The 24,115-nt window shown below is 41.1% G+C and overlaps 2 protein-coding genes across 7 annotated transcripts in view; one reads left to right on the top strand and one right to left on the bottom strand.

Annotated features, from left to right (window-relative positions):
* The window catches only part of LOC110981620 (epidermal growth factor receptor kinase substrate 8-like), an 85,657-nt gene that overhangs the window by 40,422 nt on the left and 21,120 nt on the right, over positions 1-24,115 (bottom strand). Inside the window, exon 1 of one of the 6 annotated variants that reach the window (XM_022239331.2) lies at positions 2,343-2,471. The exons of 4 other annotated variants lie outside the window; for them this stretch is intronic. The gene's annotated coding sequence lies outside the window, so the exon portion shown is untranslated. Of the gene's footprint in view, positions 1-1,867; positions 2,018-2,342; positions 2,472-24,115 lie in introns of those variants that run through there. One more of the 6 variants, XM_087131175.1, reaches the window with a different exon arrangement.
* Positions 9,189-14,893, top strand: LOC110981616 (organic cation transporter protein-like). The gene is made up of 2 exons (XM_022239323.2): positions 9,189-11,029; positions 12,264-14,893. The coding sequence occupies exons 1-2, from the start codon at positions 9,433-9,435 to the stop codon at positions 12,398-12,400; spliced, it is 1,734 nt and encodes a 577-aa protein (XP_022095015.2). The 5' UTR covers positions 9,189-9,432; the 3' UTR covers positions 12,401-14,893.

Here is a 24,115-nt window from a genome sequence, read left to right as displayed (position 1 = left end):
GGATGGATGCTCAACATGTGCACCGCATATGTGCACATGTTCATGTATCCACATGTTGTCATGTATGTGAAATATGTTTACATGTATTGGCAGATTATGTACCATGATTTCCGAATAAATGTCTTGTATCCGGTTATCTCGAAGCACAACCTGCATTTACACCTACTGCGACATCCTGACTGCTACTGCATGCCCATTCAGTCCAATCGCTGACTTTTTCCAATAACCATGTGACCAAAGAAAGTAACATGTCATCAGAAACCAAAGTGAAAACAGACCCGAAATGTCACACCGAACACAATCGGCAAAAAGACGAGATTGCTACATGAAGATACACGTACAATTTAAGCAGTTGATTTTATTTGTCGATCGAAAGAAACCTTTCAGTAACAAAATACTACATGTAGTATTTCATTGTTGATTTTTTCGTGTGCCAAACTAAACCACGAGAATAAATAAAAAGTGGGCAAATAACCCGACCCATGTCGCCACAGCAGAGCGAGTTAAGTTTGTTGTAATACATACATGTAGTGATGTACACTTCATGTGCTTCTTGACTTCATGACTTGGGGACTCCCGTTTAATCACTCAACATCCAGAAAATTTTTTAAACATTTATTCTCCGACATTGACAAGTGTTTATTTATGGTAATCCAAGAAAGCAACTGCACCACGCAGGCGCAGCTCGCCGTGCATGGACCGGACAGCTCGGCTGAGGAAATCACTACTAGACTACAACAGCACACTCCACGTGCATGTGGTGAGTTGGCCCGACCGGCCGACCCAAAGTGCAGTGCAGCCTGCGTAACGGACTCTTCACTGCATAATAGTCGTGCGCATGTGGCAAGTGTTGAGCATTTTCGCTGCACAATGCTTCTTGTTTCTGCATGATTTTCGGAACCTTTCGCCCCGCTTTCGCAAAATTTTCACTCTGTTTTCGCACAGTTTTTTTCTCAATGTTTTCGCAAATGTTTCAAGGCGTGTTCGCAAAAGATTCACGATGTTTTCGCACGATTTTCGCACTGTTTTTGCACGTCGTTCACCCCTTTTGCATCCAATTTGCTGCAAATTCGCAGGCGGGAAAAGTTGTGGTCAAAATGCGAAATGTGAAATGCGAATGTGAATTCCTTTTGCTTTTTTTCCCATTCCATTTCGCGGCGTTAACTTTCAAATGCAACGTACTGTACATGCAAATACATGGACAATCTATGTGGTTTCCTACGTAGATACTGTAACGCAACAGAGGAACATTTGAGTACTCGCGGGCTAACGTAGAGGGCACACGAGGTGTTCCCCGGAAGCTTGCAGGAGAAGGGCCGTCCCGATACGCTGATTCGCTACTGGCGGTACTGCAAGCTATGATCGCCTATATAACGTCCACAAAGCAGGCATAAACACGCACAAAGACGGTCACAAGGGCAGTTTGCTGTTTAGAAGCACGAGCCTAGCTTGGAAGCTTAAGCACTGCTGGGAAGCACTGCTGGAAAGCATTTGCTGGAAAGCATCTGCTAAAAGAAGTGTGTGCAGTAAGCACTTATCGTAATAGTGTGATATTCATGCATTATGCCTTGTGAGTCTGGGACCGCTGGTTTTCAACTCAGCGATACCGTGCCCCAGTACAGTAGCCGTTGCATTGATTCAACACAACATGATAGCATGTGTGTGTTGAAACGTCTGAAATCAGTCTGTGGGCCTTATGGCTGTGCATTCGTACATTTAACACTGCAAAGATTGCCCTCTGTTGAGATTTATAAGACAAGGCTCAAGCCTGATATAAACCATACATAATTATCAGGTTCCTGTAGACTCCATTCTAGTAGTTATCAACATTAGAAATCACTCGCCACAGTTGTTAGCAAACACATACCCCATGTACACCTAAAAACCAGTACCGCGACGGTATACCGGTACTTCTATCCCAACGGACGTGTCTCTAGCCGCTCAGGGACGATCCGGTCATGCCGTCCGTGTTGCACACCTGAAGAAGACAGTGCCCTCCCGGGTCCTGCTCCCACTGAAGGGGTCCGACGTAACAATACAAATGCTGTTTTCATGCCTTCTTATTGCTTGTGGCAGGACTTTGTGGTTAATTACTAATTATTCTATGCATGTACAGTATGTTGTAACCCTGACTGGGCCAACATGGCGTATAATAGACTAGACTTTGAGCCTGTTTGTTTCACATGGGTCTGGATTGCGATCAGTGATCCAAAAGCTGATCTGCACTCTCCATTAGTCAGGTTCTGGTATCACTGAAGTTGTGAACCAACCTCAGATTAGTGATTGCGATCTGGATCCGCATGAAACAAACAGGCCTTACTATATACTATACTGGTACATACCGGTATGTCTGCATATGTACATGCATGGTGCACCATATGGTACATGTACATGTACCAGCATGTGAAAGATGACATTAACTAAGTGACTGTTGGTGCAACCCATGTACAGGTGTACCTCTAAGTGAACAGGTGAACAAGGCATTGTTAGCTTTTCCTTTACACAAACTGCACAGGCAATTTATGTGTCATGTGAAAACACCACCACAATGCACCACAAACACAACACAATTTATCACTGGCCCAATTCAATAGAGTTAGCTATGCAAACAGGACATAAATACACCATTTCCACTACTTACATCAATGATTTCCAATAGTGCACTGACGTAGGGACCTCTTTTCTAACAAATGCCACACATGCCATTGACTATTGTGAATCACTTATACTGTGGCATAAAGTACAAAATGAAGAGATTTATTCAAAAAAGCAAACATTTTTTGAATTTCTCAGGCTCAATAAAAATACAGCTGAGAATATTAAAAGGTTGGCATAACAGGGTCCACTGATAGTCAGGATTTTCAATGAATGTGCATTAAACAAACAAGGGCAAATTAACATGGAACTCTGTGCATACCTGAAATTTGTGCAAAATACCCAAACGCAATGGATACCAGAGCCCTCTGAAGAACAAGAAACCAAATTTCAAAAAGTTCAAATATTTTCCAGATTCCACAGAATTTACTGAACATATAATACATACAATCTTCTTGACTGAATCAGGTGTTTGATCAAGTGGCACTGACTGCCAATATCAGGAAAAACTCAACTGTATGCTTGTTAATGGAAATATTGCTATATTTTGATACACATGTATATAGTTTTAATTTCTGGTACATATTGCCCACTGACATCAATATGGATAACACTCTCGAGTATCATCTAGAAACACCCATGTCACTATTCAATGTATCATTTCTCTAGGTCTACTTCTACCATACATTCAGGCTTTAGATACTCGTACACTGTACATGTATATCGGATCCTAGAGCAGATAGCTGTGTGGACATGTATTCACGTAAATGGGGAATGCTTTATTCACGACAGAGGGATTGAAAACTTTAACATCAAACCTGCTCATGCAGAAAACAAATGTGTTTCAACAAGTGTCATGTGTGTTTATATACATAAACATGTGTATGTTATCAACTGAGAAATGTGACCAAAACAGAAAACTTAACTCAGCCTACATATCCATCCTCCATATTACTCCAACGTTTGCCTTTGGGTAACCAAATTCTAAGGAGTGTCAACTTGCATCAAGTCCACTGAGAATCAAAACATTCAAATTAGTCTATGGCTCCACTTGAAATCTTGGATGCACCTACAGAGGGCATACATGTAAATCTAGAGAGAAAAAATGTGGGCTGAGTGGCAGTGTTGTAGGACTTGACTAAGTCTCAAGTCCATCTCAAATTGTTGCAATCTGGTGATTTGCTTGAAGCTGACCCAATTCTTTCTCAGTAGCAAAGGACTCAGACTTCTGTGTGATGACTCAGACAACATGCTTATGACTTGTAATTAACTCATAAGTTGTTCCATTGTTTGCATCATGTCTTAGCTACATGTATTTTTCTACATATTGAAAATGATACAAAAGTAACTTACAAAAAAAGGACTGCAACATGTAGGTCTGCAGATCCAAAGCATCTCAACAGTTTTGAACAGTCATTTCTGTCTTTTTTCGCTAGACTCTGGCAGAAAATCTTCTCTATTGGGAAGAGGTTCAATTGTCTGGTTATAAAATTGTTCCCACTACCTATTTTAAGGTATTTGTACTGCTGGTATGTATAAACTCAAAGGTATGGTAGGTTTACCCTACATGTACCTGTGGTTGTGGCTGGGGTTGTTACCCTTATTGTGGTTGCAAATAAAAATCAGAAGACTGCAAATCCATTATCTTGGGACTTGCCCTGTCCAGAAACTCATCAAAAAAGTAGATCATATGTATATCCATAGGCTGGTTGTTTGGATGTTCCTTCCCATTTCAGGTCCCTTTGAGTTTGAGCTGCAGTCAGTGGAACAGTGTGACTTGGATCTATAGCAATTTTCTAGTATGATGCACTTGTCAGACCTGCTTGTAGTTTTTTTCTTCACACTAGCTTTGGAGCAAGTTTCAATGGTCTTTAGTTGTTAAGACTGTTCTGTCTTGGGATTATCTGCACTCTTTCAAAGGCTCCTTCAGAATCAATTGATTTCTTAGCATGGACTTATGATGCTGCTGTTTTGTATACACAAGAGGACAAACAGTGTGGCTGTAGATGTTCTAAATTCAGTTTGGTTCTGTACGTAAGTTCTGCATTTCCCTGCAATCTTTGGCCCACACTGTTTCTCTTTTTCTCTGATTTATATTGTGTCTTTTAGTGTGAGTGTGAGAGAAATTGTAATTTGGCTTGTGGTTTTTTTTCTTTTGAGAGAGTCATTCCCTTCAGAGAAGGGCATCACGTCTGCATACACCAGTACATGGGCAACATTGTCTCTAGAATAGCACCGGTACATGTACAAGTATGTTGTATGTGAGTGTCTTTAGGGTCAGATCACAGCACAGTTAATTTGGCTATTATACATGTACATGTACATGTTGTCATGTACATGTAGTTCACATGAAGCCCTTAGACAAAACTTCCTAGGCCATCCGTTTTTGCTGTGCTTTAACAATAACATGGAGCATGTTTAAACAAGTTTCGGTGAATTCCATATATATGCAGTGCCACATGATGTCTATATAGAGGTTATTCACTGACGTCACATTGTCATGTGACTTTCGACTCACCTGCCATATTGGCTGTCAAGCCAACTTGTGAGACATACATCCACTGCATAGTAACACACAATTTGATTGATGTTCGAGAAGAAAATGACGATTCCCATGAAAGAATGATCTTTTCCATCTCTGCTATTTAACTTGGTGTTCACAGGACACGATATATTCAGACACTGGAGGTACATGCACTGAGCTCCATTGATCTATGTTACCGAAATCAATGTTTTGTAAGGTCATGTGTGAAAGTCACTGTCCAGATTAACGGTACCCAGATATCTTCAACTACCTCATCAATTCGACATCAGCGTACACACATCAATTGCTGAAAAACTACACAAGTTTGGAAGCCCACAAATACTTTGTAGCCGGATTCGTAAAGGAACAGGAGGTTTGCAAAAAAGTTAATAACACTTACATGTACATGAATATTGTTATGAGCAAAGTAAATTGAGTGAACATTGCAGCATCCCGTGAGCAAGTTTTGAGTCAGTTTTGGCATTGAATAGCAGCGAACTATTTTGCTCCTTGTTGCCGATCGGCAGGAATCTGATAGAATGCAGACCTTTTGAACTACATGTCCCTTCACGATTATGGCACCATGTGGCACAGCAAACTTTTACCATTTTACAGCGAACAAACCGTGCTCATACGTGTATTTGCACGTGTTACCATGGTTACCATGCATGTGCTTGATGGCCAATATGGCGGCGTAAGCAAAAGCACAGACGTCTTGTAGATTTCCCATATACCCGTTCCCTCCATAGAAGCTGAATATGAGAACGGGGGCACAGGCCACAGTCCAGCATCCTAGCAAATACTGCTTTGTGACAGAGAAATTTCAAAAAGCAATGTCACTGTAAGAAATGCCAAACAAATTTTCAACAAATGACCATTACAGGTCACCATGTGAAAAATTCCATTTTTTAAAGGATTACTGTTGTGGTACATGTTGTCATTTAATAAAATCTGTATTTTCTGCCCAAAACAAAACTACATGTATGCCTGGGTCAAGTGACACAGGAATGCCACTTGCAAGAGGTTAAGTTGTCAACACTAGGATTTAAGGACCCACAACAAAATAACAGCTGCAAGCATTTTTGTGCAACTTCCTCCTCATCTATGTGTGTTATCTGTTTGACATCTCTCTGGATTCAATCCTACTGCCAAAAGTGCCGCTTAAACTTTCTATCTTTCCCAAACAAAGGTGCCATTGCTGTGATGTCAATGCAGGATATCTTTCTATTTTCCAAACGACGGTGCCATTGCTGTGATGTCAATGCAGGATAACTTTCTATCTTTCCAAACAAATGTGCCATTGCTGTGATGTCAATGCAGGATAACTTTCTATCTTTCCAAACAAAGGTGCCATTGCTATAATGTCAATGCAGGATAACTTTCTATCTTTCCAAACGAAGGTGCCATTGCTGTGATGTCAATGCAGGATAACTTTCTATCTTTCCAAACAAAGGTGCCATTGCTGTGCTGTCAATGCAGGATATCTTTCTATCTTTCCAAACGACGGTGCCATTGCTGTGATGTCAATGCAGGATAACTTTCTATCTTTCCAAACAAAGGTGCCATTGCTGTGCTGTCAATGCAGGATATCTTTCTATCTTTCCAAACGACGGTGCTATTGCTGTGATGTCAATGCAGGATAACTTTCTCTCTTTCCAAACGACGGTGCCATTGCTGTGATGTCAATGCAGGATAACTATCTATCTTTCCAAACAAAGGTGCCATTGCTGTGATGTCAATGCAGGATAACTTTCTCTCTTTCCAAACGACGGTGCTATTGCTGTGATGTCAATGCAGGATAACTTTCTCTCTTTCCAAACGACGGTGCCATTGCTGTGATGTCAATGCAGGATAACTTTCTATCTTTCCAAACAAAGGTGCCATTGCTGTGATGTCAATGCAGGATAACTTTCTCTCTTTCCAAACGACGGTGCTATTGCTGTGATGTCAATGCAGGATAACTTTCTCTCTTTCCAAACGACGGTGCCATTGCTGTGATGTCAATGCAGGATAACTTTCTATCTTTCCAAACAAAGGTGCCATTGCTGTGATGTCAATGCAGGATAACTTTCTATCTTTCCAAACAAAGGTGCCATTGCTGTGATGTCAATGCAGGATAACTTTCTATCTTTCCAAACAAAGGTGCCATTGCTGTGATGTCAATGTAAGATAACTTTCTATCTTTCCAAACAAAGGTGCCATTGCTGTGATGTCAATGCTGGATAACTTTCTATCTTTCCAAACAAAGGTGCCATTGCTGTGATGTCAATGTAGGATAACTTTCTATCTTTCCAAACAAAGGTGCCATTGCTGTGATGTCAATGCAGGATAGTGTTTATTTTCAGGTTTTTGTTTAAAGGGTTCATGTTACCGTACTTTTCCTTGGAAACTTACACACCAGGATTTTTTTTTTTGACAACTTCACACTTTTGATCATATGGAATTTGCCTCAACACAAGTGTAAAGAACTACCAAAAGTGTCTGTATAACGGCACAATAAAAATTGAAACCTAAGTTTATACTGTGACACAATGGAGCACACACAAAATAACTGCAATGTATTGGCCCTTTTGTTCAAATTATTCTTCTAATAAATTTCTTCACTTCCAACTACCACCATCTACACAAATCCCCCAAAATGCATTAAAAATGTCACACATTCTGGCAAATTGTAGTGCTGAAAAAGCTGTAACACTGAGGCTCAGTCTTAAGAGAAAAACTTCCCCGAAAAATATTTTAGCATCAAAATATACTAGTTTTTCATGTAGGGTGCAGCAAAAAATGTTCACGTTAGAAGTTTTTTTTGACGTACCTGTATTATTGTGACTCTGACTTTGTGATTTCCATGAGCAAAATGCTGTTTGACAAGTTATGCAGAAATCCTACAGTGTCAAGAAATGGTACGGCCATTAGAAGCAGCAGAAGATCAGGGAGCCCTATTACTTTCCTCCAATTCAGCAGTGTTGTAATCAAGTTCTTTAACAGAACTGTACAACTACAAGTCCCATATCCAAGTTATTGATTACGTGACTACTGAAAGTTTGCAATGTACATGTAGGTCTGCATTGTTGGCCTTATCCAAGCACTTAAAGACGCTAAAAACTTGTCTTATGAAAACAAACATACTTACTTTTGAAAAGTCAGGATTTTCTGGGCATAAACTATAAAACTGTATATACATAGCTGGTCATTAACATCAAATCTTTTTTCCCAAGCCTTCCAAATGTCCAAGTCCAAAATATTATTACATGTACATGTACATGTACATTTATGCGAGTCATCCCTTACACTAAAACTGGTGAAACATCTTTCAGAGCAAAATTTTGAACATCACAATATTTGAACCGTGCTCCATCTGAAAGTTCAAAACCACTGCTTTATGGTAATAAAAAGCACTGGATCTATTCAAAACCACAACCAACACCAGCACTGCAGGGTTGCAGATTTGAAGCAGTAACTTTGAGACACACACATGCACAAACATCATTTTTAGGAGAGAGAGGACAAAGGGTACAGTGCAGTCCAACTACGTATCCATGTCATCTAATCCATTCCCTTATTATTGCACTCAGACTTCCACTTAGCAAAATACCTACACATAAATGAGTTTTCATGCAAACCACTGAGTAGTATGCTCACCACAAATCCAATTTTTTCTTTACAGCAAACCATGCACAAGGATTATAATTATTCATGCAAATGGCCTATACATGTATTTGGAAAACAATTACCTGTAAGGTATGTGTTCTGAATTTCAAGAGAAATCAAGAAGTTTGAATAGGCAGTGTATACATGTACATTTACATGTACGTGTGTAATGGGTACATGTACTGTACATGTACATGTAGGCCTACATGTACGTTTACATGTACGTGTGTACTGGGTACATGTACTGTACATGTACATGTAGGCCTACATGTACGTGTGTAATGGGTACATGTACTGTACATGTACATGTAGGCCTACATGTACATTTACATGTACGTGTGTACTGGGTACATGTACTCTACATGTACATGCACACTTCTTTTTGACCCCTTCAATGCAAGTGCAGTTCAACCCTACTGGCTAAGGCATTACTCAACACTGACCATTCCTTAACAAAATTACTTCACGGTTCAGAGATTTCACTGTAGGCACAACTAGATGTCCAAGGACTTCCATTCTAAATTTTGGGTTGATTCTCCTCTCCTTTCAAATAGGTCTGAATGCCAACAGCGCTTCCTTGCCATAAACAAGAACACACCCCACTTGCCACTACTCTGCTAGCACTGTTCATGCACGGCGGTTGACCACTTCAACTAGAAGTCACTATGGAGTACGATGACATACTGCATCAAATTGGGCCATATGGCAAATACCAGAAACTCCTGGTTCTTGCCATGTTTGTGATCAAGATCCCACTTTCATGTCACTTTATAGCTCAAGTGTTCCTGGCTGCAAAAACAGACCACTGGTGTGCACTTCCAGAAAGCCAAGCAATCAACTGCACTCAACTCCGGCTGACTTCACTAACTGACTGTCTAGAAGAGCAGAAGAGCTATAGCATTCCTTACGAGATTGACCATGATGGGGAACAAGTTTACTCTTCATGCCAACGGTATATCTTGGGTGATGAAGGCGATGATAGTGGCCAGATTTTAAATTCAACTGATATCATCTCCTGTGATGCTGGTTGGGTCTTTGATCATTCACGCTACAAGTCAACCATCAATGAAAATTTCAATCTGGTTTGTGACAGAGAGGATCTGCCCGGAATTGCCCAGTCGATTTGGTTTGCAGGATTGCTGGCTGGTTCCTTGGGCTGGGGTTCTGTGGGTGACTGGATTGGTAGAAGGAAGACCTTCATCTTGACACTCATTCTTGTCACAGTGTCGTCAACTGTAACATCCTTTGTACCAAATTTTACCTCCTTTGTGGCCATGCGCTTTATTACTGCAGCCTGTTCATATGGCACCGTTCTCATGACGTATGTCTTGGTTTCCGAGATAGTTGGTCCCAAGAAGCGAGTAGTTGCCAACACCATACTGTTCTTTTCATTCTCGACAGGTTATGTTTTGTTGACTCTTCTGGCATTTCTCCTGAGAGAATGGCGCCACCTACATTTGGCTATATCACTTCCGTTCATCCTTTGCCTACTTCTAGTCTTTGTTATACCAGAGTCTCCTCGCTGGCTTATTATAAAAGGCAGATTCAAGGCAGCCACCAAAACCATTGAAAATATAGCCAAAGTGAATGGTACCCAGGTTCCTGAAGACTTAATTGACAAACTGAGTGACACCAAACAAGACAACAAGCAGCATTCGAACTTCCCCGTCACTCAGCTTGATCTTGTCCGCACTCCCAACATCCGCAAAAAAACTCTCATCCTTTTTGTTGACTGGTTTGTTGCAAATATGGTGTACTATGGTTTGTCCTTGAGTACCTCTGCCTTGGGTGTAGATGACTACCTTGCTGCCTTTGTGTCTGGGGCTATAGAAGTACCCAGTTACCTCTTTTGTTGGTATGTTATGAATCGCTATGGTAGACGTCTATCTCTGGTTGGCTTCTACATCTTTAGTGGACTGTTCTGCCTCATCACAATCTTCATTCCTTTTGGAGCAACTAGGGCTGCAGTGGCCATGGCGGGTAAATTTGCCATCAGCGCAGCATTTGGTCACATCTACATCTACTCTCTTGAAATCTTCCCCACCATCATCAGAAGTATGGGCATGGGTGCATCCTCTATGGTAGCTCGTGTAAGTGGCATTCTCTGTCCTTTCATCCTACTCCTGGGTAAGTACTGGCAACCGCTACCTCTCTGTGTCTTTGGAGGCGGCTCCATCGTTGCAGGAATCCTGTCTTTGATGCTACCAGAGACCATTGGCTGCCCATTGCCTGACACCATTCAGGACGGAGAAAACTTTGGGAGTAAGTCATCACAAAAACTAGTTAAGAATTCTTAAGTTTCATAACTTGTTCCCCTGTGTCATCAATAATTTTTGCATATCTTATGAACCTGAAAGAAAACTAACTTTGATCAATTCAAGTAAATGTTTCGGACCTACATTATACAGTCGACTCTCGTTAATATGAGGGCCTCGGGACTTTCTAAATTAGCTCATATTATCCGGACCTCGTCTTACGCGAAAGCTGCTGTCCCGCTTGTCGCATGTGTAACCGATCGACCGTATCGTTAAGCGTACATCATGTACAACTTCCTGTACATACATGTTGGCCTACATGTACTTTGTATGCACGCACGTGTGGTTTGGAATTTAATTTCAAAACAGTTTATGTTCATGAAAGTGAGAAGTAACTGTACTTTTTATGAATAAAGACTTGAAATAAAGAACAATAACATAATACAAGAACGGAGAAACCGGTCAAGTCGAGTTGGAGGATGCACGGTTGGAGCGATGCCGTTTTATGTCCCCAGCATGCCGCAACGAGATTGTCATACAACGCACGCACGTAAGTGCATTAACATTGTAGGTGGTAACCAACATCAGTGCTGCGCTTGTTGCACAAAGAGGGCGGGAACCAGTTATTGGTGGTGTGGATCGGCCAGTAGAGGGCTTCACTTGATGAGTGAACACCGCAGCGCTTTACCTGCTGTACACCATCAATTACAGAAGCGCCTTTCCGAATTCAATGGATTGACTGATTGACAAGTTGCCTTCAAAAATGCTTGTGCTACTTAGACGGATAACAATACATTTGCATGCAGCTGGGGCCCCCAAAATGCTCGTCTTAAATGGAATCTCGTAACACGCGAGTTCGTATTATGGATTTTTTTTCCTCATAGGAATGTGCATAATTCGGCAAATATACTCGTCTCAACCACAAGCTCGTATTACCGAGAGTCGACTGTACTACCACTGATTGAATTTCCACACCATGTACAAGGACATGCGTCACACACTTCATGACGTGTCCTTGTCTGCAACCGGTAGTTGCTAACAGCTGAAATCAATTTCTTAGTTCTGCAAAGAAAATCTCAGAGCATGCAAGAAACTAGGCAGGACATAAGCCTTTATAATTGCATGGAAAAGTTGGGTTGTCTGGACTAAAATGAATATTTTTAGCTTGCCCTAGTTACACATACATGTACGATGAGTTTGATCTTCAATTCTTTAAATATTCCCTGTTTTGTTTACTACAGAGGGTGAGCGCTTCCAACTGTGTTATAAGAGAAACCCTGGAAGGAAGAACCAAGATCCTTCCCAACCACCACCAGACTATTTGCCTCTACCAACACTCCAAAATACCCAGCAAGACCCTATACATGTGGATGCCTAAAGTCGTCTCACTAGTTTGACATAGTAGTGGTAATCAGCTCTCAGCAGATGGAATGACCTGTTCCCACTTGCAAGCAATGACAAATTGGGAGCTATTAAAAGTTGCAAAATACTTTTTATTAAAAACAAAATTACTGCATATTACAGGGGTGAGAGTGGCCACTTCAAATTAAAGCTGAAAGCAGCTAGCAAAAAGCTAAAATGTAAGAAGTCCCCATGTGTTCGTACGGACCAGGTGTACAAAAAAGCTGAAATTCAAGGTCAGATATTTTGGATATGGTCAATGTTTCAGCAATCTACACATATTGAAAAAAAACAGCAGTGTTGTATTCTCCTTACAAAATGATTCTTTCTACCCCGTTGAGTGGTCAATCCATATGGCAATTTCTATTGTAATTTACATGTATAACAGTTTGAAATTGAGCTGAGAGTGTACTCAACCATGCAATTTTAATGCTGTCTTTTAATGCAGACTTGTTATAATTGCTGTAATAGAGTTGCAGCTGTAAGTAACCACTGTCATCAGTTGGCAAAAGACTTTGGTTACAATCCTGAGCAACTGGCCAGAAAACAACAGAATTAAGCACTGCACTATAAAAGTGGCATAAACACATTTATAACTGAAACTTTGGCAACTATTTACAATCTGCCTGGACCCTACTTAGTCCCCCCCAAGTTTGGAGAGTCTCTTGATATACATGTAGAGCTTATGTTCCTCATGAATGTTAAATGAGTTAAACAAAAAATGGAATACATGTACCACTTAGTATTTACTTCCATTCAAGCAACTCCATTTACATGTACATGGAGTACTTTGGTGGCAAGAGTTATGCAATGAGAGGAATAACTTCAAGCTGCATCAGACCTTGTGAATTTCCTGTTTAATCGTGTGACAGTTTTTGATAGGCAATAACATCCATCAATAAGTTAGAGTTATTTTTGTTCAGGTATTTGGGCTTTAGTACATCTCTGTAAAATATATGTTAGTGAAAGAGGTTCAGTGATATAAAGACAGGAAAGCCATGGTTTAACAGTTGAGTTTCTTTTGAAAATATAAGTCAACTGATTTTAAATGATATGTCACAGATTACATGTAATATCTAAAACTAAACATTCAGTTATCATACACTTGTGTTACTATCTGGGACTCAATTTGTGTGTTGTACATGTCAATGTCAGTTTTCATTTTGGGATGACCCAAATTGCTAGTGAAATGTTCACATTCAGGCAAGAGGAACAAACAGTGTACGTATTAGATTTACATTAACAGTTTACATCACTAAATACCCGAAGGTTGTGATTGTGCATACACGTTTGGATTTTCAGGTTTGGGGTTTTTTAACCAAAGCAATTCTATTACTCTTTAGGACTCTGTATGTGTGTAAAATAGTAAGTTTTGGTTTGGGGATTACTGTAGTTATTGACTAGTGAAATGTTCACTTTAACGTAATGGGCAGTACAGTGTATGTACAGTATATGTATTTATATTTACATGTACATGTACCTCATTAAAATCTTAACTGATGGGATACTCTGATAAAACGAAAGAATTAAAACAAAAAAAATCGAATACAATACTAATATTAACACGTCTCTTTCGCACAATGATAAATACATGTATATGTACATGTACGCTGTACAGTGCATGTATCAACAAGAAGTATGTACATGTACTACCGATGGTACCGTACCTATACTTTTCCTTTCCACTGGACCTTGATTACACTGTACAGATGAAACCAAGTCCTTCCTCAGCAAAAGTCTTTATTTTTGCCTGAAACTTCCTGAAGACCAAATGATGTACCTATATAATAACCATACCTAAATTGTAAATAGAGGTTTGTAGTGTGAGTTGGTTCTTTTCCCACCTGATTTGACCACATTTTCCACTTTTCAATTCTTCTTTACAAAGAATGCACTGCAGGCTTTTGGATTTTTTAGGCGTGAATTGGTAACTTAAGGATCGGTCTCGCCAAATTCATTGTATCCAAGTCAGAGCCTCTTCGGACAATTATGCACTTGTGTTGCACTAAAATTTTGATGAGTTCATGTACTAAAATCATTTGAAATCTCGTAAAACCATACAATAATGCTTGACAAAAGACATGCAAGAACTAAATGTCCCCTGCACCTGTTGTAACAAAGTCCTCAATCAGCTAAAGCAAAACTTTACTATTAAACCTTATTTCAAGCCACAAATTTACAGTGAGATGTACACTACCGTCAGTTATTTTTGAGATTGTTAGTCACTACTTGCGCTGACACAAAAATGGCTTTAACGAGTCCCACTGACACTTTTATGAATATTGATATTGCATTTACAGCCAATCACAACACAATGACCCGCTGGTTAACAGGATTCTGTTAACACTTCGAGCCATGCCGAAAAATGCCCACACAGATTGTTATGTATACGCACATACATACATGTATATGTACTGGTAATTCTGTTTATTGTTAAAGAGAGACATTTTGGGAATGTAAAGACATACAACCAGACTTTCATTATCATTGGAATATCAGAACAATCAATAAAATTATAGAAACTTAAGTCTCCGGTGATGGTGGTTTCCGTCTCATGGCAGCCATGTTGAACGTGCAAAAGTGTCACGGACACGCATGCGTGGTACCCACAATCCTTTGCAAATGCAACTCCGAGCATTCCTTATAGCCTGCAAGCGGCGAGTAATTTGTTTTGTCCTTGCAGCACGTGAAGTGCTGGCGGTGGCCATCATGGACCCTTTTGATCTTTGTATATGTACTTACTTCTTGTTTATAATAGCTTCACGGTCTCACTGCATGGTCTGCGCTCCAGCTCGAGATGACAACATTGACCAGGGGAGTGGCAAACCTGGAAAAGGTATGGCTATTGACACATGTCCCAACAATCCAGGATTGTCCAGGATTGTCAGAGTTTATACATGCCCATTACGGTATGTGTTTGGGGGAGGGCCTGCTAACTCTACTGTGTATCCTTGGATATCGTTGACAGGACAATTGAATTTAAAGACTATTATAGATCTCAACTTTGTTATCCACTTGTAACCATGGCAACAAGCTGAAGTATTAGGGACACTGAGCTGAAAGTGCATAAAATATTTGTGAATTATCTTCCGGTTTGCTGTGCAAAGACAAAATTGTAATGATAGCATTTTTTCACTTCACCAAACAGCGTGTAGCAAGCCCTAACAAATGCGGCACACGTACATGTACATTCGCTCGATATACTGTACATGACACAATATCAATGGTGAGCAACAACACATCATTAAAAAATTTGAGTCTCTCACTTCCATTCTCTTTGGCTTTTGATAAATCATTGCTGTAAATATATTTTTCAAGCCAATAACAGAATGACAAAATAAGAAAAATCCCACAGGATTATAAGATATTTCTGTACTAGAATGGGCCTTTCAAATTAATAAACATCAATTTTGGACAGTTTTGGGCTGAAATGCCATGGTGCGTTGTATACGATGAACTCCTACAAGACAGTTTTGATTGTAAACACACGATACAAAAATGATATTAGTCTTCGTTTTTCTTTAACTTCTCCATTTGTCCAAAATATACATGTGCCTTCTTCTATTCAACTGCCAGCTGCCATGAACAAGACCACAAAGCACACACAAAACAACACGGCACGTGCACATGTAACACAACTGCATGTATAAAGTAATTCAGACAATCCTAGCCAAATCTCGTTGCAATGGTCACCCACCCCAATCCCCCTCCTGATGGGTTTCATTGCGCAGTTTACTCTCCAGCTTGACATACATGTAACAACATTATCAGTGGAGTGGGGGGACCTACATTGTACATGTACAAAGAGTATGACTACAGACCCGTGTCAATTTTGTTTATAATCCACTATTTTTTCCAGGATTGTAGACTGTAAACACTCAAGGTATAGTACTGGCATCTTTTTTTCATGTATCAAGTATTGAAACACTGGGTGTCTAGTATCTTGGACTCCTACATGTACACACACTCATCTACCGGTCAAGCTGTGTCCAAACTAGACTTTTTTCCAAGGGTCTACACTTGGACTTTCAACAAGGGGAAATTTTACCAAGACCACAGGGGAAGTAACCAAAGTAATGTTTGATGCACACGCATAGTTTTCCTGTCTGAAGTATGCCACTGTGCTCGAATCCAGCTCTATGCTCTACTGAGCCACTTTCCATGCTTTTACCAACTCAAGCTGTCCACACTGGACTTTTTCTTGGGAAAAAGTAACTCTGGAAATTTTCCTGCGCAGAAATTGTCCGGCAAAAATGACCTTGCGACTCAGTAAAGTAACCTACATGTAGAGAGAACCTTCCTTGGATGTACGCACTCAACTTAAAATAGGCAAAGTACTCATTGTCTCGGTAAGTTTCACCAAAACGAGTCCAGTTTGGACAAGGTTTATGAAGTCATGTCATGAAGAAAAGTCCAATGTAATGGAGAAAAATGTACTCTTAAAATTTTTTTGTGATTTGTGAAATAATTTTACATGATGACGATTCCTGTGAAGAAATGTGTTATAGAAAATCCACGACGTCATAAAATGTAATGTCACAATATTTTACAATAGAAATTGTTCTGTTACTTATGAAAAAAAATTCAAGCCACTGACATAAAACTGTATCTTTGGTGTCATTTTAGGGCCACCATTCACATACATGTAGCTTTCCCAAAAATCCCTAGCCACGTAATCAAAGACCTCTGGTGATAATATCTTGCATGTACATGTACATTGCAATGCATACTGTGAAACCCTACAGCACACAAATGTAACACTACCAGACTGTAGGCATGGTACCCAATGCACCTTTATAAACTAGTATTTACTAGCTTTTTAACCTTTGAAACATTTGATAGCTGGCCAACTGGTCCCCCTGAACACACATGGGTATTGGTGGTCTTGTTGCTATAGCAACTGTATAAAACATGTACATGTACACGGCTTGCAATCTGGGTTAATCTATTGATCTTTTTTGGCATATCCCAACCATACACTCGTAAATCATCAGCACAAACACTATTCTGTGATCAAAACAACCAAAGAAAAATAACTGTTTGAGACTTGTACTGCTGCCTCTCCTTCTAAAACAGGTTATCTTTGATGTATAGTACACTGTATGAATCCACCCCTTACAGTAATCACATTGAACTTTGTTTTAAAGTGCAAAAACCCATGGGCTGAGGGTTATTTTAAGTAATGCATCCCTATTTATCATGAAACACCTTAAAGAGATGACTTGTGACAGCCAGGCAAAGTTATTTTCCATTCATTTTCTTAAGCAAAATCTGGTATTCAAGCACGGTCATTATGTCAATTTTTGGCAAATTGTATTTTAAAATTATTTTTCCGTGTATTCAAACTGAATGGGTAGCTTTAACTCTGACCTACCGGTACATGTACATGTACCAGTACGTTGATATTGGTACAGAGACAAGGAATCAGTTGACTATTTGCTATGATGTGTACTGGGGGCCTATACCAAATTGCCCAAACTATTGAGTGCATTTTAATTAGCATATTCATATATTTATTTGTTGTAGCCAATCAAAGCAAAAATGAAAGCTTCTACTGGACCCTTCTGATACGTTATTACATATGTTTTATTCATTCTTACAGTGCACAAGACAGTGAACTTACATGTAGCTGCATTATTTTCTCACAAGCTTGCAATCCTCTGTCCACGTTCAAAAAAGAGTCTACGTTTTCTTTATGGAATTATTACTCTCTTTTTGATGTAGAGCAGTCAACTTGCATCAAGAGAGTGACTTTCAATTGTTTTTAATATCAAGCTACCTCAAGTGTTTTATTGAGCACTGCAATTTTGGGTGCCTACATGTACTTCATGCTAGTAGCATGACATATGTATCGGTTGTGTGTTTATTGGATGACATCCGCCATGCTCCCATGGTGTTCTCCCAAGTCATGTTGAAGCAGCTTTTCATGTTGACGCAACACCCATCAAACTGTTTTGCTGATCTCACCAGCATGTACATGTAGCAGTCCTTCTGTCAGTCACTGAGGCAGACGTACATGTACTTTAACAACAGAAACAAAAGTTTCTAAACTGATGTGTGATGTCATCAACACTGTGTATTGTAACAGGGGCTCTGTGTAACACCTGTTCATTAAGCCCACGTGGTTTGAGACAAATTGACTTTTTTTTCACAAAACAAAGCTCGTTTGTAGTACAGTATTCATACAGAGAAGCATCCCCTCTAGAACTGGATAGTTTCCTTGTGAGGTACACATGTGCACAATAAGCCAGCACTGTGGTTATCTTCTCTTATTTTGACCAAATATTTCTATTTAATCGCTGCTTTCGAATTAAGTTACATGTAGCTTACCAGAGTAAGAGTCGTTGACAAGGTGTACTTCATTTGGTTCTGATCATGTAATTTCTTGCACATGGACCAAAATTTCAAATGTTGGGTAGATGTACCTTCTAACAGTTCCACGAGACAGTTTATTCTTCCTGCTTGGAGACTGTTGTGGTCACAACATCAGTAACTTTCGTTTCGCTTCAAACCAATAATAAATTCCCTTACAGGCTCTTTAAACAACCTTTTTTTCTAAATTCACGTTTCAGAGCATATAATTTATAACTTTTACAGCAGCAATGAAGGCTACCTTTACACGTATCTTAGTAAAAACCTGTTATTCAGTCACATACAGGCACATGTACAAATACAGTAGGTCTTACACACCTATACAATCAATTTAGCTTCAAGGATGAATTCGCACATGGCTTTGGACATAACAATTAACAGCTTGTCTGATGACAAATAGTAGAGCTCTTGACCTAACGTGCATTGTGTTTAGAGCGGAACTTTTGAAAAATCTGACAATCTGTCTCTGATGGGGAGATGGACAGCGCTTATCCCTGAAAAAGAAACACTACAGCTAAGGCCAGCCAATTAAAGTATCACGAGTGTATGCCATACTAATCAAGTTGGTTTCCACTTCTTGCTTGCTGGAGACTCTGACCATGCTCTGACAGAGTTTAGCACAAAGACATGCACGCACAATGTGGATACACTGTGAAAAATTTATAACAACTGCATGTTAAAAACAAAAAATGAACACCTCTGGATCGGTTGCACTGCAGCTTCTAGTGGAGCAAGTTTCTTTATCATGGCAAAATGACAAGTGACCAAGCTCTGCCGCGCACAATTCTATGAAATACATGTAATTATAAGAACTTGTTGTTGTAAGTAATGCTGATGCTGCCAACATCAGGAAACAGATCAAATGCTGTCAAATGATCAAACGAACTTCCAAAAATCCAACGGGATTTTCCATTCTAGTAAGAAAACACTCACCTCTGTTTACCTACATTTGCATATCAGCGCACATGCCCGTCAAACCTCGCTGAAAAATGTCGCCTAAGCCACACCCTGCGCGCCCACTGCATGTCCCCCCATAAAAGGCTGCGTAGCACTAAGACTCATCTTAGTTTTTTTTTTTTTTTGAGGTCTTTTGATTTTATTTATTTGGAATAGGGAGGGATGGTAAACAGAGGTGAGTGTTTTCTTACTAGAATGGAAAATCCTGTTGGATTTGGGGAATTCCATTACAGAAAACATCTCACCTCTGTTTACTTACATTTGCAGAGTAGCACCGTTAAGTAACAATTTGGGAGGGAAGGGACATGCAGGGTAACGAAGGTCTAAACTGAACCCATTCAAATATAAAAAAGGTTGTTGAGACATACCCGGAAGCTGCTTAGCTAGCTGTGAAAAATGGTAACGTTCTGGGGTGTACAGGCTGCTCATCGGCCAGCCTGCTTGAGGGTTTTCCTGCTCACAATACCCTCTGCTTGAACCACATCCTTCAGGTACATGTAGCATGAATTAAAGGTGATTAAATTCTCCCTGCAGGTCGTTTTCATTATGCCTGAAACAGAAACTCCAAGGTGGTGGGCAGAGGATGTTGATGCGCTGCTTGTCTCCTGGGCACCTGATTTCGATCCTCAATATCAAGAGGGCTCACACGTATTATTGCCTCCGATCTCATTTGAGCGATCGTGGTCACAGAGGCCGGGCAACATACATGTAGTTGTATGATGAACAACTGCTTGATATCACCTTGTAGGGTCGGCAAATGAGCCAAGAAATGTGTGGAAGTTCTTGAACGGGGCACCATCATAAACCCCTCGCCACGGCTTTTCTAAGGAAAAGTACCCAGTTAGATGATCTGTGGAAAGAAATCCCATGTTACTGAGGCATATGCCTCTGGGTTGCTGGTGGACTGATTCTGCACAGAATTGGCCTCCTCATGAGATTGTTCAAGCAGTCATCAAAAATACCACTTTTAAAGGTCAGCCTCTGTTGGATCAATGTGAGACTTGGGATACAACGATGCCCTGATCCCCCTCAGTGTTTGTAGGGAAAAACCCCGATGATGGGTGAAGCTGAAGAATGGGGATCAATAGCCGTCGTCTTGTACTACTTCAGAAAGTGGAGAAGACAGGCATGAATTCCCCTCACTGAGGTTGAGCAAAGAATGAAGGGATCAAACTATGGGACATCCCTAAAACCTCTGTCTCTAACAAGCAAATGGTACGAGTTTCCCTGAGATTGAGCAACAAATGAAGGGATCAATCTTTGGGAATGAAGTTGCCCTGTGGTGAGGCCCCGACTGAAGAAGTCTTCTTCTGAGAATGGTGGGCTTAAAGAGAGAAACAATACCAAAATGACAAAGGTCCATCCTGTCTGCAGTCCAGAGGTGGAGGGCCTCAAGTAACGTGGTCTGGCAGAACTTGTTATCAAACGGAACAACAGGCTACAGAACAGGCTACAGCCATAGCTGTAGGAGGGCAAAGACCACTACACTTCAAATACAACCTTACAAAATACTGGAAGGGCAAGGAGGTCAACTGAGATGGCATACAGGCTGTTATGAAAATGGGTGTGGTCGTCATAGCAAGAGGGTGCTAACTTAGATATTGCAACCCCCCCCCAAGCTGAAGTCACTCTTTGGGTCACTTGGTAAACACCTCAAAGAAGCACAGCTGTGTTGTGTTGTGCACTGCACCAACTGTCCCTCACAGGAATATCAGAGTGCACTTTTGTGCTGCCCAACATCTGTGATTCACTGTTTAATGTGCATCATTGTGCAGTAAACCAAATGCAGTCAAGAGGACTGCACAAAAGACCCTGTGTCATTTTGTGCTGGCAACCAACTATGTACACACTGAACCTGTGCATGTTTGTGTTCCATGTAGAAAATACATGCACAAGAGGGACTGTGGGGACTCGTTCATATTTGTGCTGTAAAACCAAAGGAGGGTTAAGCAACCTACCTATACGGTTGACCATGCCTAGAATTACAAGCAACTGAAGTCCTAACGAACAACTTGCGGCAGTCAAGTAACCACTATGGGAAGCTAAGGAGAGAGAGGTCAACCCAGGTCACACGTACAGTGTACATAAACATAACATACATGTACATAAAGCGTCTAATCTCATGGAGAAGTAGACGGAAACCTAGAGCTGTGCTAATGAAATTTGTGGGAACATGCTTGCCAAGGAAACCACCTGGAGGAACAAATATGAATGCAGGGAAAGGGGGCAAATACTGTGAATGAACCTGTACAACTGCAACGTGGACATGTTGGGGAAGTACAGGAAGACTAGCATAACACCTAGACATCCAAAGGCTATCATAACTAAAGTACAGTACAAAAGCAGCCACTTTATAACACAGAAATAAAGTGGGAGGCAAATGGTAACCAAAGAGGGATGCTGCGGGTCCAACATTATGCACCACTGCAACATGAATGGCGGACTTGTACCTTGCTCAAGAAACACACTGAGCACAAGGCGCCTACCCAAAGCCTATATAATTCTTTGTAGGGGAGGCGAGGCAGAGCAGGGGCTAGAGCTGCAATAAGGAAAGCGATCATAACTCAAAACAAGGGTGCCCAAGCTAAGGCACTCTGCCCGACCGCGACAAAACTTGCATCCCATGCGGCGTGCTGGACAAAATAGCTCCTGGAGCAGCCCTAACGGGGGGAAGCAAAGTGCAAGAGTGCCAAATTCTGAGAAAGTGAATGCACAAACACGCCGGCACACAACGCACCGGAATTGAACATACATGCATGGAAGGCACCTAAAGATTGTGCAAGGAAGACACTGAAAAAGGCGCAGCCAAATATACCCAAGAATGGTCTGCACATGTCAAGTCACCAAATGCACACAGGAACCCTGCCGGAAGACCTTGAACCGGAGGGTCCAACTCGAACCCAAAAGTGACACCACGGAGTAGGAAAACGCAGTGCTGCAAGTTAAATTTGAGTACGGGAGTCCGTATAGACTGAAGCTCTAAGGGCAAACATAAGGCAAAGGTGACTAATGAAAACAGCTTCAGTGGAATTAGAACTATTACTGCTGCAGAAGATTGAATAATCTTCCAAACCTGAAGTAGTCTTGAGACTTTACATGCATGTAGTGTATTGAGACCCACATGACTGCGTCAAGTTTTGATGCCAAGAACTGCATGTACATGTAGGCGACGAGTGAGTACAGGAAATAACCAAGCAGAACACAAAAATATTCTGTGCAGTTAGAGAGGGTAGCTAGGCCTATTGGCCCAAAAAACACAAAGAGATTACTGTGAATAGAACTGCTCCACAATGGTTGAGGAGAATATCGGTCAACAAGGGAGAACGGGATCTAATCCCCATGACACAATCAAAATTCTATTTTGAGGTAGGCCTACATGCACAAGTGCCAAAATCCCTACAATCACCTGACGATAAGACAGGACATGTAAATAAGGCACGATTGGAAAAAAAGAAGCTGACATGATTGAAGCTTACCTACATGTAATTCTGTCACCACTGTAAGTGACAGATTAGCCAGCTAAGGAAAAAGGAGGCCATCTTCATCAGCAGATAAATGACAGGAGAAAGGGCTCCGACCACTGACCCCCAAGTGTCAACGGGGGAACGGATGTCGATTCCACCATGATCCAACGAGCTGGGAGTGAGGCCGTGGACGGGCACGAACATTGCGCTCATGTCCCGTGCAGTGGTAGGCCTACTGCTGGGACGGGTAGCATGGTATGGCAGTCGGCAGAACGATGCCGAGAAAAGGTTCCACGATTCGGAAAGACAGTTACACGTGGGCTACTGCAAAGGGTGGAGGAATCTGCCGGAGAAAATGAGAAAAGTTCTCGGGAAACACTGCTGAAAAATCTGGATGCTCGTAGTACCGATGGGCTAGAGTCATTTGAAGAGTAAGACCAAGCACTTGGATGAGAACGAGGTTGAAGCTGTTGCATCGAACCTGAATCTACCACAAAAAGGTTGCTGTCCATGTGGCTGAAAATGTGCTGCTGACTTGAGGCGGTGGTGGTGCCCCAGGCCTCTGTGACCAAGCAGGGGTGGCCGGACATTCAGATAACTGTGCTGCATCAAGCGCTGGGCCCCACTGTTCCGCACACACCTGGACGTTGGATGGACTCCGCTGCTGCCATGTGCTCACGTAGGCTACCAAAGGTGTGTGGAACCTGCCGGGGAGAAGCCCTGTTAGGTGCCGGTTGCGGGCTCGGCCCCGGGGAATTTCCACTCATAAAACACGGCAGCGTAGACTCGGTCGACACGGTGGAAATGACATGCTTGGAGAGCTGATCAGGCTTGGAGGAACCGGGGGATTTGCCTGGAACGTGGCTTGAACTATAGATAGAACTTCCAGTCCTGTGTTT

Source organism: Acanthaster planci, linkage group LG21 (assembly GCF_054643075.1).
Source record: "Acanthaster planci isolate LZ-2023a linkage group LG21, COTS_SCS, whole genome shotgun sequence".
In the NCBI taxonomy this organism is placed as follows: domain Eukaryota; kingdom Metazoa; phylum Echinodermata; class Asteroidea; order Valvatida; family Acanthasteridae; genus Acanthaster; species Acanthaster planci.
Note: the sequence above shows the minus strand (reverse complement) of the source record. Positions and strands in the feature narration are given on the sequence as shown.